The sequence below is a fragment of the Limulus polyphemus genome, unplaced genomic scaffold (genome assembly GCF_000517525.1).
Source record: "Limulus polyphemus unplaced genomic scaffold, Limulus_polyphemus-2.1.2 Scaffold1196, whole genome shotgun sequence".
Taxonomy (NCBI): Eukaryota; Metazoa; Arthropoda; class Merostomata; order Xiphosura; family Limulidae; genus Limulus; species Limulus polyphemus.
In genome coordinates this window covers 244879-257405 of record NW_013666806.1, presented here as the reverse complement: position 1 = coordinate 257405, position 12527 = coordinate 244879, and the positions used below count along the sequence as shown (strand labels likewise).

General features: G+C 31.2%; 1 protein-coding gene across 1 annotated transcript in view; it reads left to right on the top strand.

The window, feature by feature from the left end:
* The window catches only part of LOC106462550 (14-3-3 protein epsilon), a 67086-nt gene that overhangs the window by 34632 nt on the left and 19927 nt on the right, over positions 1-12527 (top strand). The window contains exon 3 of the mRNA XM_013922486.2: positions 10382-10488. Coding sequence (XP_013777940.1) covers positions 10382-10488 — 107 coding nt within the window. The remainder of the gene's footprint in view (positions 1-10381; positions 10489-12527) is intronic.

Genomic DNA, 12527 nt, shown 5'->3' with positions numbered 1-12527 from the left:
GAAGTCATTCTAGAAATTTAGGTTTATTTCGATTTCTTTTTTTTGGTGGTTATGAGGTCGGTTGAATTGACCATCCCATTTTGAGATAGGGTAGAGAAAATAACTGATAAACTATAAATTTTACTGAAAAAAAGACCTTTGAAATGCATTTAGGAGGTTTTGGGGATTACACAAAGGAAATTTGAGATTTTTTGAGATAAGGAAAATTATTCTTAATTTTAACATAAACTACTTTTCACATGGACTATTCAAAACAAACACTCAATATATTCACGGACAAAACTTTATTTTATTTTATTAAAAATACTTCACTAAAAAATATGATTTTTTGTATGTGATAGACTTGTAACATTAACTGAAAGTCTGCCAAATTTTATAAAGATGTACACACTATATTGAGAGTTATAAGTATTAAATCTATAAAGACTAAATGAGTATAAAGAAGTCGTGTGGTCGGTCAAATTGACCGAGCCCGTGTTTAGAGAGTTAACAAAGTACACAGAACAACAAATACATATAAAGATGGAGCTTCAAGTTTTAATGGTGTTCAAATCTCCACCTTTATTTAACCCAACCTGTTGTCAGAATATCGACATAGCTGAACAACAGGTGGCATCTATGAAATATGGATTAATGCCGTTATCAAATTCTTACCCAAACTCATGAAGGATCCATCACCTGAAAGGCTAGAAGTCTTGCATGTCAGATTGAACCACTACTTCCATCATCATTAGGTGGTTATTGCAGTGAAAGAAATCCTGGACCAAGAATGCTGAATTTGTAGGTGATATACGGAATACCATTGAAGTTGGTCAGGACACTTGGTGGTAGCCTTACATCAGGAAGTTGCTTACTATAGAGTCCATTTGCAATTCTTGCTGAAAAAAAATGCTGAAAATTGGCATTAGGGTAATGTGTGTAAAATGAGATGTTGTTGTACTAATTACCAGAAAATGCATCGTGAAGTATGGAAGCTGGCAATCAGATTGATCACAATCAGTACTCTGTCTCAAAGATTGTTGCTCTTTTCAGTCCTCCTCAATATCTATGCCATAAATAGGCCAACTTGTCAGTCTAAGAAGATGCTGTTGTTGTCAAAGGCTACCCCTAAGTATTTCAGTGCTTCAGAGGGAGAGTAGTGATGATTTGTCCTTACCAGCATGTCTGTTCTTGATTGTGCAGAGCGTGACTGTGGTTTTGGCATGACTGATGACCATTCCTGTGTTATTGAGCCATTTTCTTACCTGCTGAGATATGATTGCATCTTGCATTAAATTTAAGATTTGATAGAGCCTCTGCTGTACTCCAGAATGTTGTAAGCAAAGCTTAGCACACAGATGCCTTTGACAGACAACCTCACAAGCAGCATTAAATTTCTCACTATGGGTAGGTCAAAGTGTGTATGTCACAACCTTTTGTAAAGTTACATTCAATTAAACTGCTTTATTTTTAATATATACAAATAAACTGGGCATCACAACATACTTAAGAAATCAAACTTTAATATTATATATGTTTGTTTCCTAATTTTAAAAAGAAGTATTTAAATAAATCCTCAATCTTCTGTTATTAGAATTGTCATTTGTTACATCTTGACCATCTACTTTTTATCACCCCTTTTTCATGTCCTGAGTTTAAATATAAAACATTTATTATGGTATAGATATCACTAATGCAAAGTCTAATTTTTATAGCCTTCAGTCTTCTTTGTGTACAGAGACATAAATTAGACAGTAAGACCCACTTGCTGTGCCTACCTGTAACATTCTCTTTCACAAATTGACAATAATTCTGACATTTTCTGTTACATACTTTATGATTAATATTGAGACAAAGTTTTTATATTCTGAATCACATATAATGTTACATTGTTCTCATTACAGATTTTTAGTTATTTCATATACAGATTGAAAGTTACCATCTCCAAGTTCAGATTGAGTAGCTAAGGGAATTATTTCAAGGTACTTATGGCTTAGTTAGAAAGCCATTTAAATTATAATAGGTAAAAAAATGTTTTGCTTTCTGGGTGTTGTTATTCTGTTTTTATGTATTCTTATATTAGAAAAAAAATTAGAATTAATTAGAAAAAAATTACATTAGAAAAAAAAGTTGACTCCACTTCCATTGGTGGGCTGTGACAGCAAAAAAAACAAGAGGCCAAATGTGAATACTAAATTTCATTTTAGTTATAAAAATAACTAAAATGTAAAAATTATATACTTAAGTTAGATAGTTAGGTTTTGTATATAATGAAAAATGATAATAAAATTTGTTCATGAAGCATGCTTGCAAGTAGCTAAAGCATTACATTATTCAGTATGTAACTATAACCTGCAGTCGTTCTAGAAAGAATAAAATATAATTTAGATTTTTATTATATAAAGTTATAATATTTATATTATATAAAGTTCCTCTGTGTTTGAGAGCTCACACAACTGAAAACTGGGTTTTGATACTCATGGTGGACATAGCACAGACAGCCCATTATGTAGCTTTGTGTTACATACAAAGAACCAAAAAAGATATAAAGTTTTACTGTAAAAAAATATATGACATTCATTTAAGAGGTTTTGGAAGTCATTCAATTGAAATTTGAAAAATGAAAAATGAATAAAGGTGTTTTCAAAGTTAACATGAATATCATCTTGTTCTTAAACTAGGCAATGCTCTGACTCCATATATTCATGGACAAATCTTTAGTAAAAGTAGTAAATTTAAATTTTTTTTCTTGTGTACAAAACTTGTTTATTAAACGTTTGTCAAATTTTGTGAAGTTACACATACCACAAGAAAAGTTATAGTATGGATGCATTGATGGTTATCTGATGGTTGCAAGATTGGTCAGAATGACTGAGCCCATATGAGAATAGTTAAGACCATAATAAGCAGCACTACCAAAGTTGTCAATGTGCTGAAAGTTGTACTAGGAAATAAGAGCTAAAGAATGCCATCTGGTTGCATTCTACCAAAGACTTATTTGCTTCACCCTGGATTATGAATTACCAATGATTGATATGAGTGCTACACATATAGATAAGATTTAGAAAATACAAAACACCTATTTAAATCTGGTCAAGAAATGTCTTTCAGTCAGCCCCAATAAAGCTTTGTACCTCATGAGCTTCAGCACCTACAAGCAAAACTCTTCACTAAGGCACTATAATGTAAAGACCATGCACTCCATCATTGAGCCACTCCCCTTTTTACATAGGACATTCTAGCTCAACAATAAACTCCACAAGCACCAACAAAACTGGGTTTGCCAAAAAGGCACCTTGGGAGACAGTGTGGACAGGTACTATACAGCCCCCACTGAGATAATCCAGCAGCACCAGGTCTCAGATGTGTGCATGTGGAATGAACAGGTAGTGCCACTGGAATTTTTCAAATTTACCAAAGGCATCCTTCACTGTGCATGTCACAAGGTTTTTAATGAGTTATATTCAGAATTTAATTATACTACTTTTTGTTTGTTATACCAATTAGTATAGCATAAAAACATAACTAATAATCTATATTTTAATAGTATATAAGTTGTAAGTTCTTAATTTTATAAGGCAATATTTAAAAAAATACTCAATTTTTCCCTAGTGTGAGAAAATTAAATTTTTTGTTGCTCTAGGCATTTCCTCTTCTCTAATTTATTGACTAGCACTCAAATAAGTACAAAATTTAGTGTAAATTACTCACTGTAATATTGTCATAGCTTAGATTAAGCATAATTTTTATAGCCTTCAGTCTTGTTTGAATACAGAGGCATCAAATAGAAAATCAGACCCCTCTTGCCACATCCACCTGTCATATCCTCTCTTTCAGAATTTATTAGTAGTACTCTCTTACATTTAATACTATATTACTTGTAATCAATAGAAAGCCAAGGTTTTTATCTGTCAAATGAATTATCATATTGTATTACATTGTTTTGTTTACAGAAAATTATCAATTTCTCTTTTGATACAAGCTTTGTTCCCATGGGAAATATATCGATTAGCTTGGATGAATTGTAACAGCTCTTTACACAGTTAGAAAGCCAGGAAAATTGTAATAGTTATAGGACATTTTCTGGTTTTTGCTTGTTGTTATTCTATATTCTTTGGTGCATTATTTAGTGCACTACTACCATTAGTATGAAAAAGTAAGGTAAGTGTCACCGATGGTCAACAGCAAAAAAAAAAGTCCCTGTTAAGTACTTTTATTTTGTCTTTTTCAGGTGTATTCTTTATTTAGTATAAAAGTAACTGAAATGTAAAAACAGGAAACTTTTTAGGTTAGTTAAGATTAGATTAGATTAGGTAAAATAAATAATAATATAATAAAAAAGTTTCATGAGGCATATGTGTGAACAGCTCAGAGTAATTTGTTAGTGTAATGTGAGCTGCATGTTCCCCAAGTAATTTACAACTTACAAAGCCATGAACAATAGTTAGACACAGTTCAAAGGGCAATAAAACAATAAAATATAAGTATAAATAGATGTATACTGTTACAAGTGTAAAGCTACTTAGGATAAACATATGTAGTTTCATGTTACAATTTGAAGTCATTCTGGAAAGATAAAAGGGTAATTTAGATTAATTTAGATATATTAGAGTAGAGAAAATAACAGATAAGATGTAAAGTTTTACTGAAAAAAATGTTTGAAGTGTGTTTAGGAGGTTTTAAAGATTATGCAAATGAAGTTTGAGATAAAGAAAAGTATTTTTAATCTTAACGTGAAAATCACTTTGCACTCAGGCTAGTTAAAAAAAAGACTGAATATATTCATGGACAAATCTTTTTTGTATATAAAAGATTGTAATGTATACTGAAAGTCTGCCCAATTTTTTGTGAAGATACACGTACTATATTAAAAGTTAGTACTATCAAAACTATAACAACTGTTAATGAGTACAAAGTGATTACGTGGTTAGTCAATTCAACAGAGCCCGTATAGTGAGAGTTAAACAGTAAATTTAGAGATCGGGTATGATGTTAAAAAAAAAAAAATTGAACCCACCTATTCAAAGTTCATTTTGGACATTTGCTCGTTATTCATGCCACATATGGTTGGGTGTTTAATGTCTCTTGGAGCGAAAAACATTGTGTCTAAGGCTGGTGGAACAATCAAACTTCCTAAAAGGATTGTGCTAGAAGCCACAAAGTAAGATCTACTCTTGATTGCCTAACCATAAATAGAAAGTGCCAATAGTTTAATACTTGCAATTGACTTACAGGTAGTAATGTGTAAGATTCAGAATGAATGCGATTGATCTCCACGTGGATAACAGAAAGCAAGTGACTGCTTGGTAAAACCATTACCTGGATTAGTACCAGGATTTGCATGCATAAAGCTAAATGAGAAAACTGACAAACTTGCAAGAGAATCTCTCATCTCAAAATCCTCAACAACTCTGCTGGCAGGATATTGACATCCTTTGCACTATTAAGGTCTTCATCAACATTCAGAGAGAATGAAACTGCTGGAAAACAGTTAGAAAAAAACAAAAGATGGGAAATCAGTAGAACAGTGTACAAGTCCACTGGTAACATCACTAGAGATAGTCTTTTTACCTCCTGCAAGGCAGCCTGCCTTTAGTGTGTGGTCAGAACTTGTCTATGCAATCACTGTGGTTGTCACCTAGTATTCAGCTCATTTTATAATGGTTTCTTAAGCATGGAATTCTCCTGTTAAATTGTCTAGACTCTAGACCATTACACTGAAATGCCAATTTGCCTGTCATTGCTGCTGCATGACCAGACACTTGTGAATTAATAAAGAAAATAAATTGTCGTAGTAAAGACTGCTTCAAGTGATGCTCCTTGATATGTATTTGTTTTTTGAATAAAAACTGAAATACTTAAAGTTCTGTGCAAGTGGCACCTAATAAGTGACACAGCCATTATCTTTGTTACATACTGAACAAATGACACCTGGCAGCTCATGACAGTTGCCTTGTAAATTGGTAAGGAGTCATTATACTTTGGGAAATTGTATTTAAAAAAAAAGGTAAGATGTGCAGTCATTTATGCAAAGAAGACACAAACAGTAAAAATCATGAGTCAGTGTATATATGTAAAGTGTCATTTTTTAGCCCACCTAAAGTTACGGTAGCTAAAAAAAAAATACAAAATGGATGTATGGTTAATTCTGTACTTCTGCTATTACATTCACTTCTACCTTCCTGCATTCAGACACTTTCAGGAAAATGTGACCATAGGAAATGTTGTTTAAGATGTCTGTGTGTGAAGGATAGATAATACCTGGTGGTTGGATAAATTAGTTCTGATAAAGGTATGAGAGCATATCATCAGAATCAAGACTGTAAGATAATGTAGACTGCAGATAAAGGATGTTAGGAAAAGGGAGCAAGCTAGAGCCAAATTTCATAGGTCTAAATCTTGATTACACAAATATAAATAGCACCATAATAGTAGAGGTTTTTTTCAATTTCATTCTATTGTAAAATATTGATATTTTTCATTACAAGCTTTTACATTTCAGTGTTTATTACAAAATTGGGTACCATGCTGCTAATTATAATAAAGTCTGAATATGATATGTATCCTTCAGCTAATTTGTTGCAAGACTGATATTAATTTTTATGATCTTGTTAAAAACAATCATGAATTGTTGCATTTAACCCTATTAATATGGGTGGCTAGGGGTCACAGGGCATGTCATCACATTTGTAGACTTACATTCAAAATTTTCTGAATATTTGTCAATAAACCTGGTATCAAATTGTAGATTTTAATTAAAATGTTAGTATTATACATCACAAATTTCTTAATTTGAAAGTAAATTATAAAAAAAGAAAGCTATTTATAAATTTTTGTGTCGCACTGGTACGTCATCTTCTGGGTTTGGTCAGATTACATTTTATGATACTCATAATACAATGTCTATAGTATCATACGAATTATAAACTCAAATTTCCGATATTGGCAAGCTAGAATGTAAAATAAGAACCTCCTACCTTTTCTATTTGCTGAGATATCATAATATTAATCAAATCCACCATATTGGCTCTATCCCACCACTTCATCATTTGAGAAGATTTGTTTATCTACGCCTGCTTTTTTATACCTTCAAGTTTATAATCAATCGAAAGCTCTACATTTCCTCTACATAATTCTGTTGTCTTTCTAAGTTTTTTGTGAAAGAAAAGCTTTTATATTGTTAGAGAGTTTGAAGTATTGTAATCAATGCTATTTTCCAAACAGAAATAAGATTTTTTTAGACCCAAATACAGCATAGTTAGAAAACCTGTTAACTTACAGTAGGTTTTTATGGTAACAGGATAGTCCTTTATAATTTTTTAGTATTCAAAAATGCATATATAAAGTCTACAAAATTTTGTTTTTAACATGTGAATTTGGACAAGGCTTATGACGAGGGTTAGCAACTATGTATGATAATCGAAACCTCACTGTACCTTATAAAATTTTGGAAACTACGCATTTATCGGTTACTATGTAAGCATGGTAAAATAGGAAACAGGATGGTCGTGAGCACTTTCACACCTATATTACCACTAAATCCCAACCACTGGAGTTTATTGGATCGGATGCAAATTTGTACAGGGCCATATCATAAATACTTTCTCTCACTTTTATATAGTTCTTCAGATAATTCTTGTTGCAACTGCTGTACTGTGTAAGCAAGCCAATAAATCCTACCCAACTGTGTTTTCAGAGCTGGGATTTGAATAGACGTCCATTTAGTGATCAACATTCAAATACCTGCCACATTTATTGGATTGGCCCAGACTTTTTATAAAGCCATAGCATAAGCATTTTATGATACTGTAGACAATTCTCATTGTAACCATTATACTGTCAAAAACTTGATCAGTCCTACCTCACTGTGATTTCAGAGCAGGGAAAGTTGTGGGAATTATGCCACAAAAGCTTATTTGATATTGATGGTGTCAAAATACTCAAAGTACAGTAACACTTAAACAGGAATGGTGATTCATTGCTTTATGGTCAACAGGTTTCTACTTCAGCTACTAACGGTAGAATAAACAAAGGAAATAGGTACAAAAGATTAGAAGAAACTCTTGGGAGATTTACTTTGGAACTTTATTCATTTTGATTCTTCTAGTTTCTAAGCCATCTGCTAGCTATAAAATAACTACAGAAAATATGTGTGAGAAGGTGAAAAGTGTAAACTCCGACTATAAATACTTTGAAATTCTGTGATCAATACTAATGATACTATACATTTTATTTTTGATTTGTAACCTTTATTTTCATTATACTTTGATTACTTGCCAATAATATGGAGAAGCAAATATAATATTACAGTAAAGAAAATAACAGATAAAATGTAAAGCTTTACTGAAAATAAAAATGTTTGATATTTAGGTATGAGTTTTTTATTTTTCATTTGTGTTCACTATTTATTATCATAAAAGTAACTAAAATAAAATATACCCCGGTGTACTTAATTTTCAACTTGTGTCAGGATATTTTTAGTCAAACATGGTTCAAAAGTCAATAAAACAAAAATTAATAAATATATATAATTTATCCTGTTACGTGATTTAAGCTATTTAGAATAAACTTGTGATTTTATATTATAATAAGCAGTTATCATAAAACACACAAAAAAGGTAATTTAGATTTATTTCCTAATTTTTATGATGGTTACAAGGTCAGTCAAATCAACAAACATCATATAGAGCTAGCATTGATAAAATAATAGATTAAATATAAATTTTATTCAAAACACATTTGATGATTACCTAGAAGGATATAAAGATTGCACAAACAAAACTTGATAGTTTTTAGATAAAGAAAAGCATTTTTAATCTTAAAATGAAAATTAATTTGCATGTTGGATAGTCAACATTCTGAAAGAAATAATTCATGAGCAAATTTTTAATAGAAAAAATCTTAATACTTAATATAAAATCTGGTATTTTGTGTATGAAAGCCTTGTAGTGTTTACTAATAATCTGCAAAATTTTGTAAAGATACACTTATCAAAAATTATAGTATAATTACTGTTGTGGTTACGAGCTAGGTGAATTTCACCTAGTACGTATTCGTAGGGTTAATCAACTACTAAAGTGTTAGACTGCCCAAAGCCATGTTTCTCTGTAGAGTTCATTTAACTAGTTTGTACTGTTACAGCAACTAGAAATGGTAGTTACTACACTAAGTTGTATAATCATTGAACATACTTAATTGTGATGTTTAAATCAACTTGCTCATAGTGGAAGATGATCTTTATTGCAAAGTTGTATAAGAAATGTTTATTTTTTTGAAGTTCAGTGATAGGTCAGTGTTTTGTAAGCTAATTGTTTTACATTTTAGAGAAACTGTTTATGCATGCATATTATGTAAATAAAAAAGAATCAGATAGAATAAGGTATAACAGTTGTAGGTAAAATAATATAATATAGATGTAAAAAAATTTTTTTTTCAAAAAAGGATAAAGGGGGGGATGGCAGTGCCAAAAAGTACAGAAACAAGGTAGGGATGAATATAAAAAACCCTACATAAGTAGCCAAATCTTTCGGGTTTGAATAAAAGGATTTAAACTGAATAATGCTATAAAGTCTTACAATGGCTAATTCCCCTAAACGTGTAACTGAATTGACTCAATGGCTACTGACATAGGGATTTTTTTATGGTTTTGTGTATTTAACTCTGTCTTGTTTCTGTACCTTTTGGCATTGCAATCCCTACATTATGCTTTTTTTTTCAAAAAATGTTTTTCTTTGTTTCCCCCCATTTTTTTAAACAATACCAGTGAATATTTTTGATGAAGGGCATTAGTTTTAGCCTGGTGTGATGAGTTGTCTTGATGGACGTCATGCATTGAAGTTAGTGAAATGCTATACTGCTTTTTCACTCTCAAAGTTAAAATGCAACATTTTAGTACATGTCATTGCTACAACTTCAAGAGCTAGCCGTTGTGATGCTATAATCAGAATTATCAACAGCACATTTGGCTGTTATTTTACTTGTTTGATTCTCTACTTTAAACAATGTTTTCTGGCTAAACTGAAAGTCTTTATAGCTTTTAAGAACCTTGAAAACCCAAGTTAGGAGTTTATAAGTCTTAAATTGTTATAAGGTAGATTTGAGAATATGATGAGCTATACGTAATATGTGTCGGCCATTTTTTCATGGCCCATCCATACATGCTAAGCACTACTGTGCTTAATGATATCTCCAAAGATACAGCCAGATCATATATACACTAAGAAAATAAGTAGGAAAACTTTTTTTTTTTGGAAAATGTTCTTGAATTTTTATTAAATTAAATTCCTAAAAGTGGTTCCAGTAACTGTATATGTATATGTCTATATATGTATAGATGTTTATACTGAACAAATTGTGAACTGTGATGACATGGCATTAAATGAAGATGACTCTTGCTCTTTAGGTTGAAAATGAGCTGCGTGATATTTGTCAAGATATTCTGGATGTACTGGACAAACATCTTATACCTGCTGCATCAACTGGAGAATCAAAGGTGTTTTACTACAAGATGTAAGTTTTCTATCTTATGTTTTGCAGAAGCACTGCATGCTATAGATTGTTTCCTGTATACCCGTGATAAACTTAGGGTAACATGTACTTGTGAAGATAAAATGGATTTAAATTTGCATAGTTATGGATAGTTTAACATGCTATAATAAATACCTGAATTAGAAATATTGCTCAGTAATTAAATGTTAATAAACATAAGTATTACATATATAATATCCCTAGCTTCTGTTATTAAGAAAGTCTTTTTGTCTTGTGAACTTTAGTTTTAAAAAAAAATTATAATAATTGCAAAAGGAATTCAGTTGCATCAAAATTTAAAAAAACATTTTTCCTGTTTTTAGCCTTCAGACCCAATTTCAACTGAAGTTATATTTCAGCATCAGTAGAAATTGAAAGATATGTATGAAAGCTTTCATTGAAAATTTTTTATGAGATTTATTCTTGTAAAATAATGTTATGCAGGAGGCATAATGTGAATTGTTCAAAAAGGTTTTATGAGAAATATGGTTTTAATGTGAAAAAAGATCTGACATGAGTGATGCAGCTCTATCATTCCACAGAATTTATGAACAGTGTTAAAAGATATGGTGCTAAAAGTCTTCATACTAAGTTGTTGGGGCTGTTGTATGTTTTGCAGATCCCACCCATTCCAATATATGTATGACGTAGATAGCATGCTGTACAAAACTTGGTAGGTAGATAGGTAATTTTTTTTCTTTCAATTGGTTGGCAAAAAAGAGAAGGAAATACCACTAGTTCCTTTATCATCTAAAACATAACATGTTAACCCTATCACCCCAGGTACACTTTACTGCGCATGACACAAGGTTTTAGTGTCTTACATTTAAAATTTTATTAAACTACTTTTTGTTTATGTTGTACCAATTAGAATAGCATAAAATCTTAGCTAATAATCCATATTTTAATAGTATACAAGTCTTAAGTTCTTAATTCTACAAGGAAATGTATGAAAAATTCCTGAATTTCCACTTGTGCAACACACATGACACATTTTGTCTTAGCATGTCATCACCCCTATTTTATCCATCACCCCTTGAAAATGTACAAAATTAAATATAAAATACTCTCTATCAAATCGTTATTGCTCAAACAGACCATAATTTTTATAGCCTTCAATTTTGTTTTGTTACAGAGCTATCAAATAGAAAATCAGACCCCTCCTGCCACACCCACTTGTCATATCATCTCTTTCACAATTTGTTGATAGTTCTCTCTTACGCTTCATTATATATTACCTATAACCAGTAGAAAGTCCAGCTTTTCATCTATCAAATGGCGTATTGTATAACGTTGTGTTTTGAACAGATAACTGTCAATTTCACTCAGAGTAGCAACATCATTCCCGTGGGAAAGTTATTGACTAGCTTGGATGAATTTGTAACGGCTCTTGTCACATAGTTAGAAAGCCAGGAAAATTTTGAGAAGTAAGTGAATTTGTCTACTGTTTCATGTTATTAGTCTATTTTCTTTGGTGTATTATTTAATTAGATAAAAATTAAGTGCTTTACTATAATCACTAAAAAAATCAAGTTTAACTCTCCTTCACAATCAAGGGCAAGAAAAAAGAAGGTGGGGTAAGTACTTTATTTCTTGTTTTTCATATTTATTCTTTATTTATTACTATAAAAGTAAATAAAATCTAAAAATATGGATCTTTTTAAGTTATTTAAGATTAGATTAGGTATAATAAGTAATAATAATTATATAATTAAACTGGTTCACGATGCACGCACGGGAGCAGCTCGTGGGTAATGTAATTCAATAGCATAAAGTGAGCTGCACGTTCCCCGCGTCATTTACAACTTATAATGGCGAGGATAGCAGTTACGAAGTTAGAGCTACTTAGAATAAACGAATGTAGTTTCAAGTTACAATCTGAAGTCATTCTGAAAAAAAAAAGGTTAATTTAGGTTTATTTCTACTTCCTTCCCCCCCCCCCGCCTTTTTGTGTGTGTGTGTGTTGTTTTTTTTGTTTTTTTCTCTTCTTCTTCTTTTCTTTTTTCTTTTCTTTTCTTTTC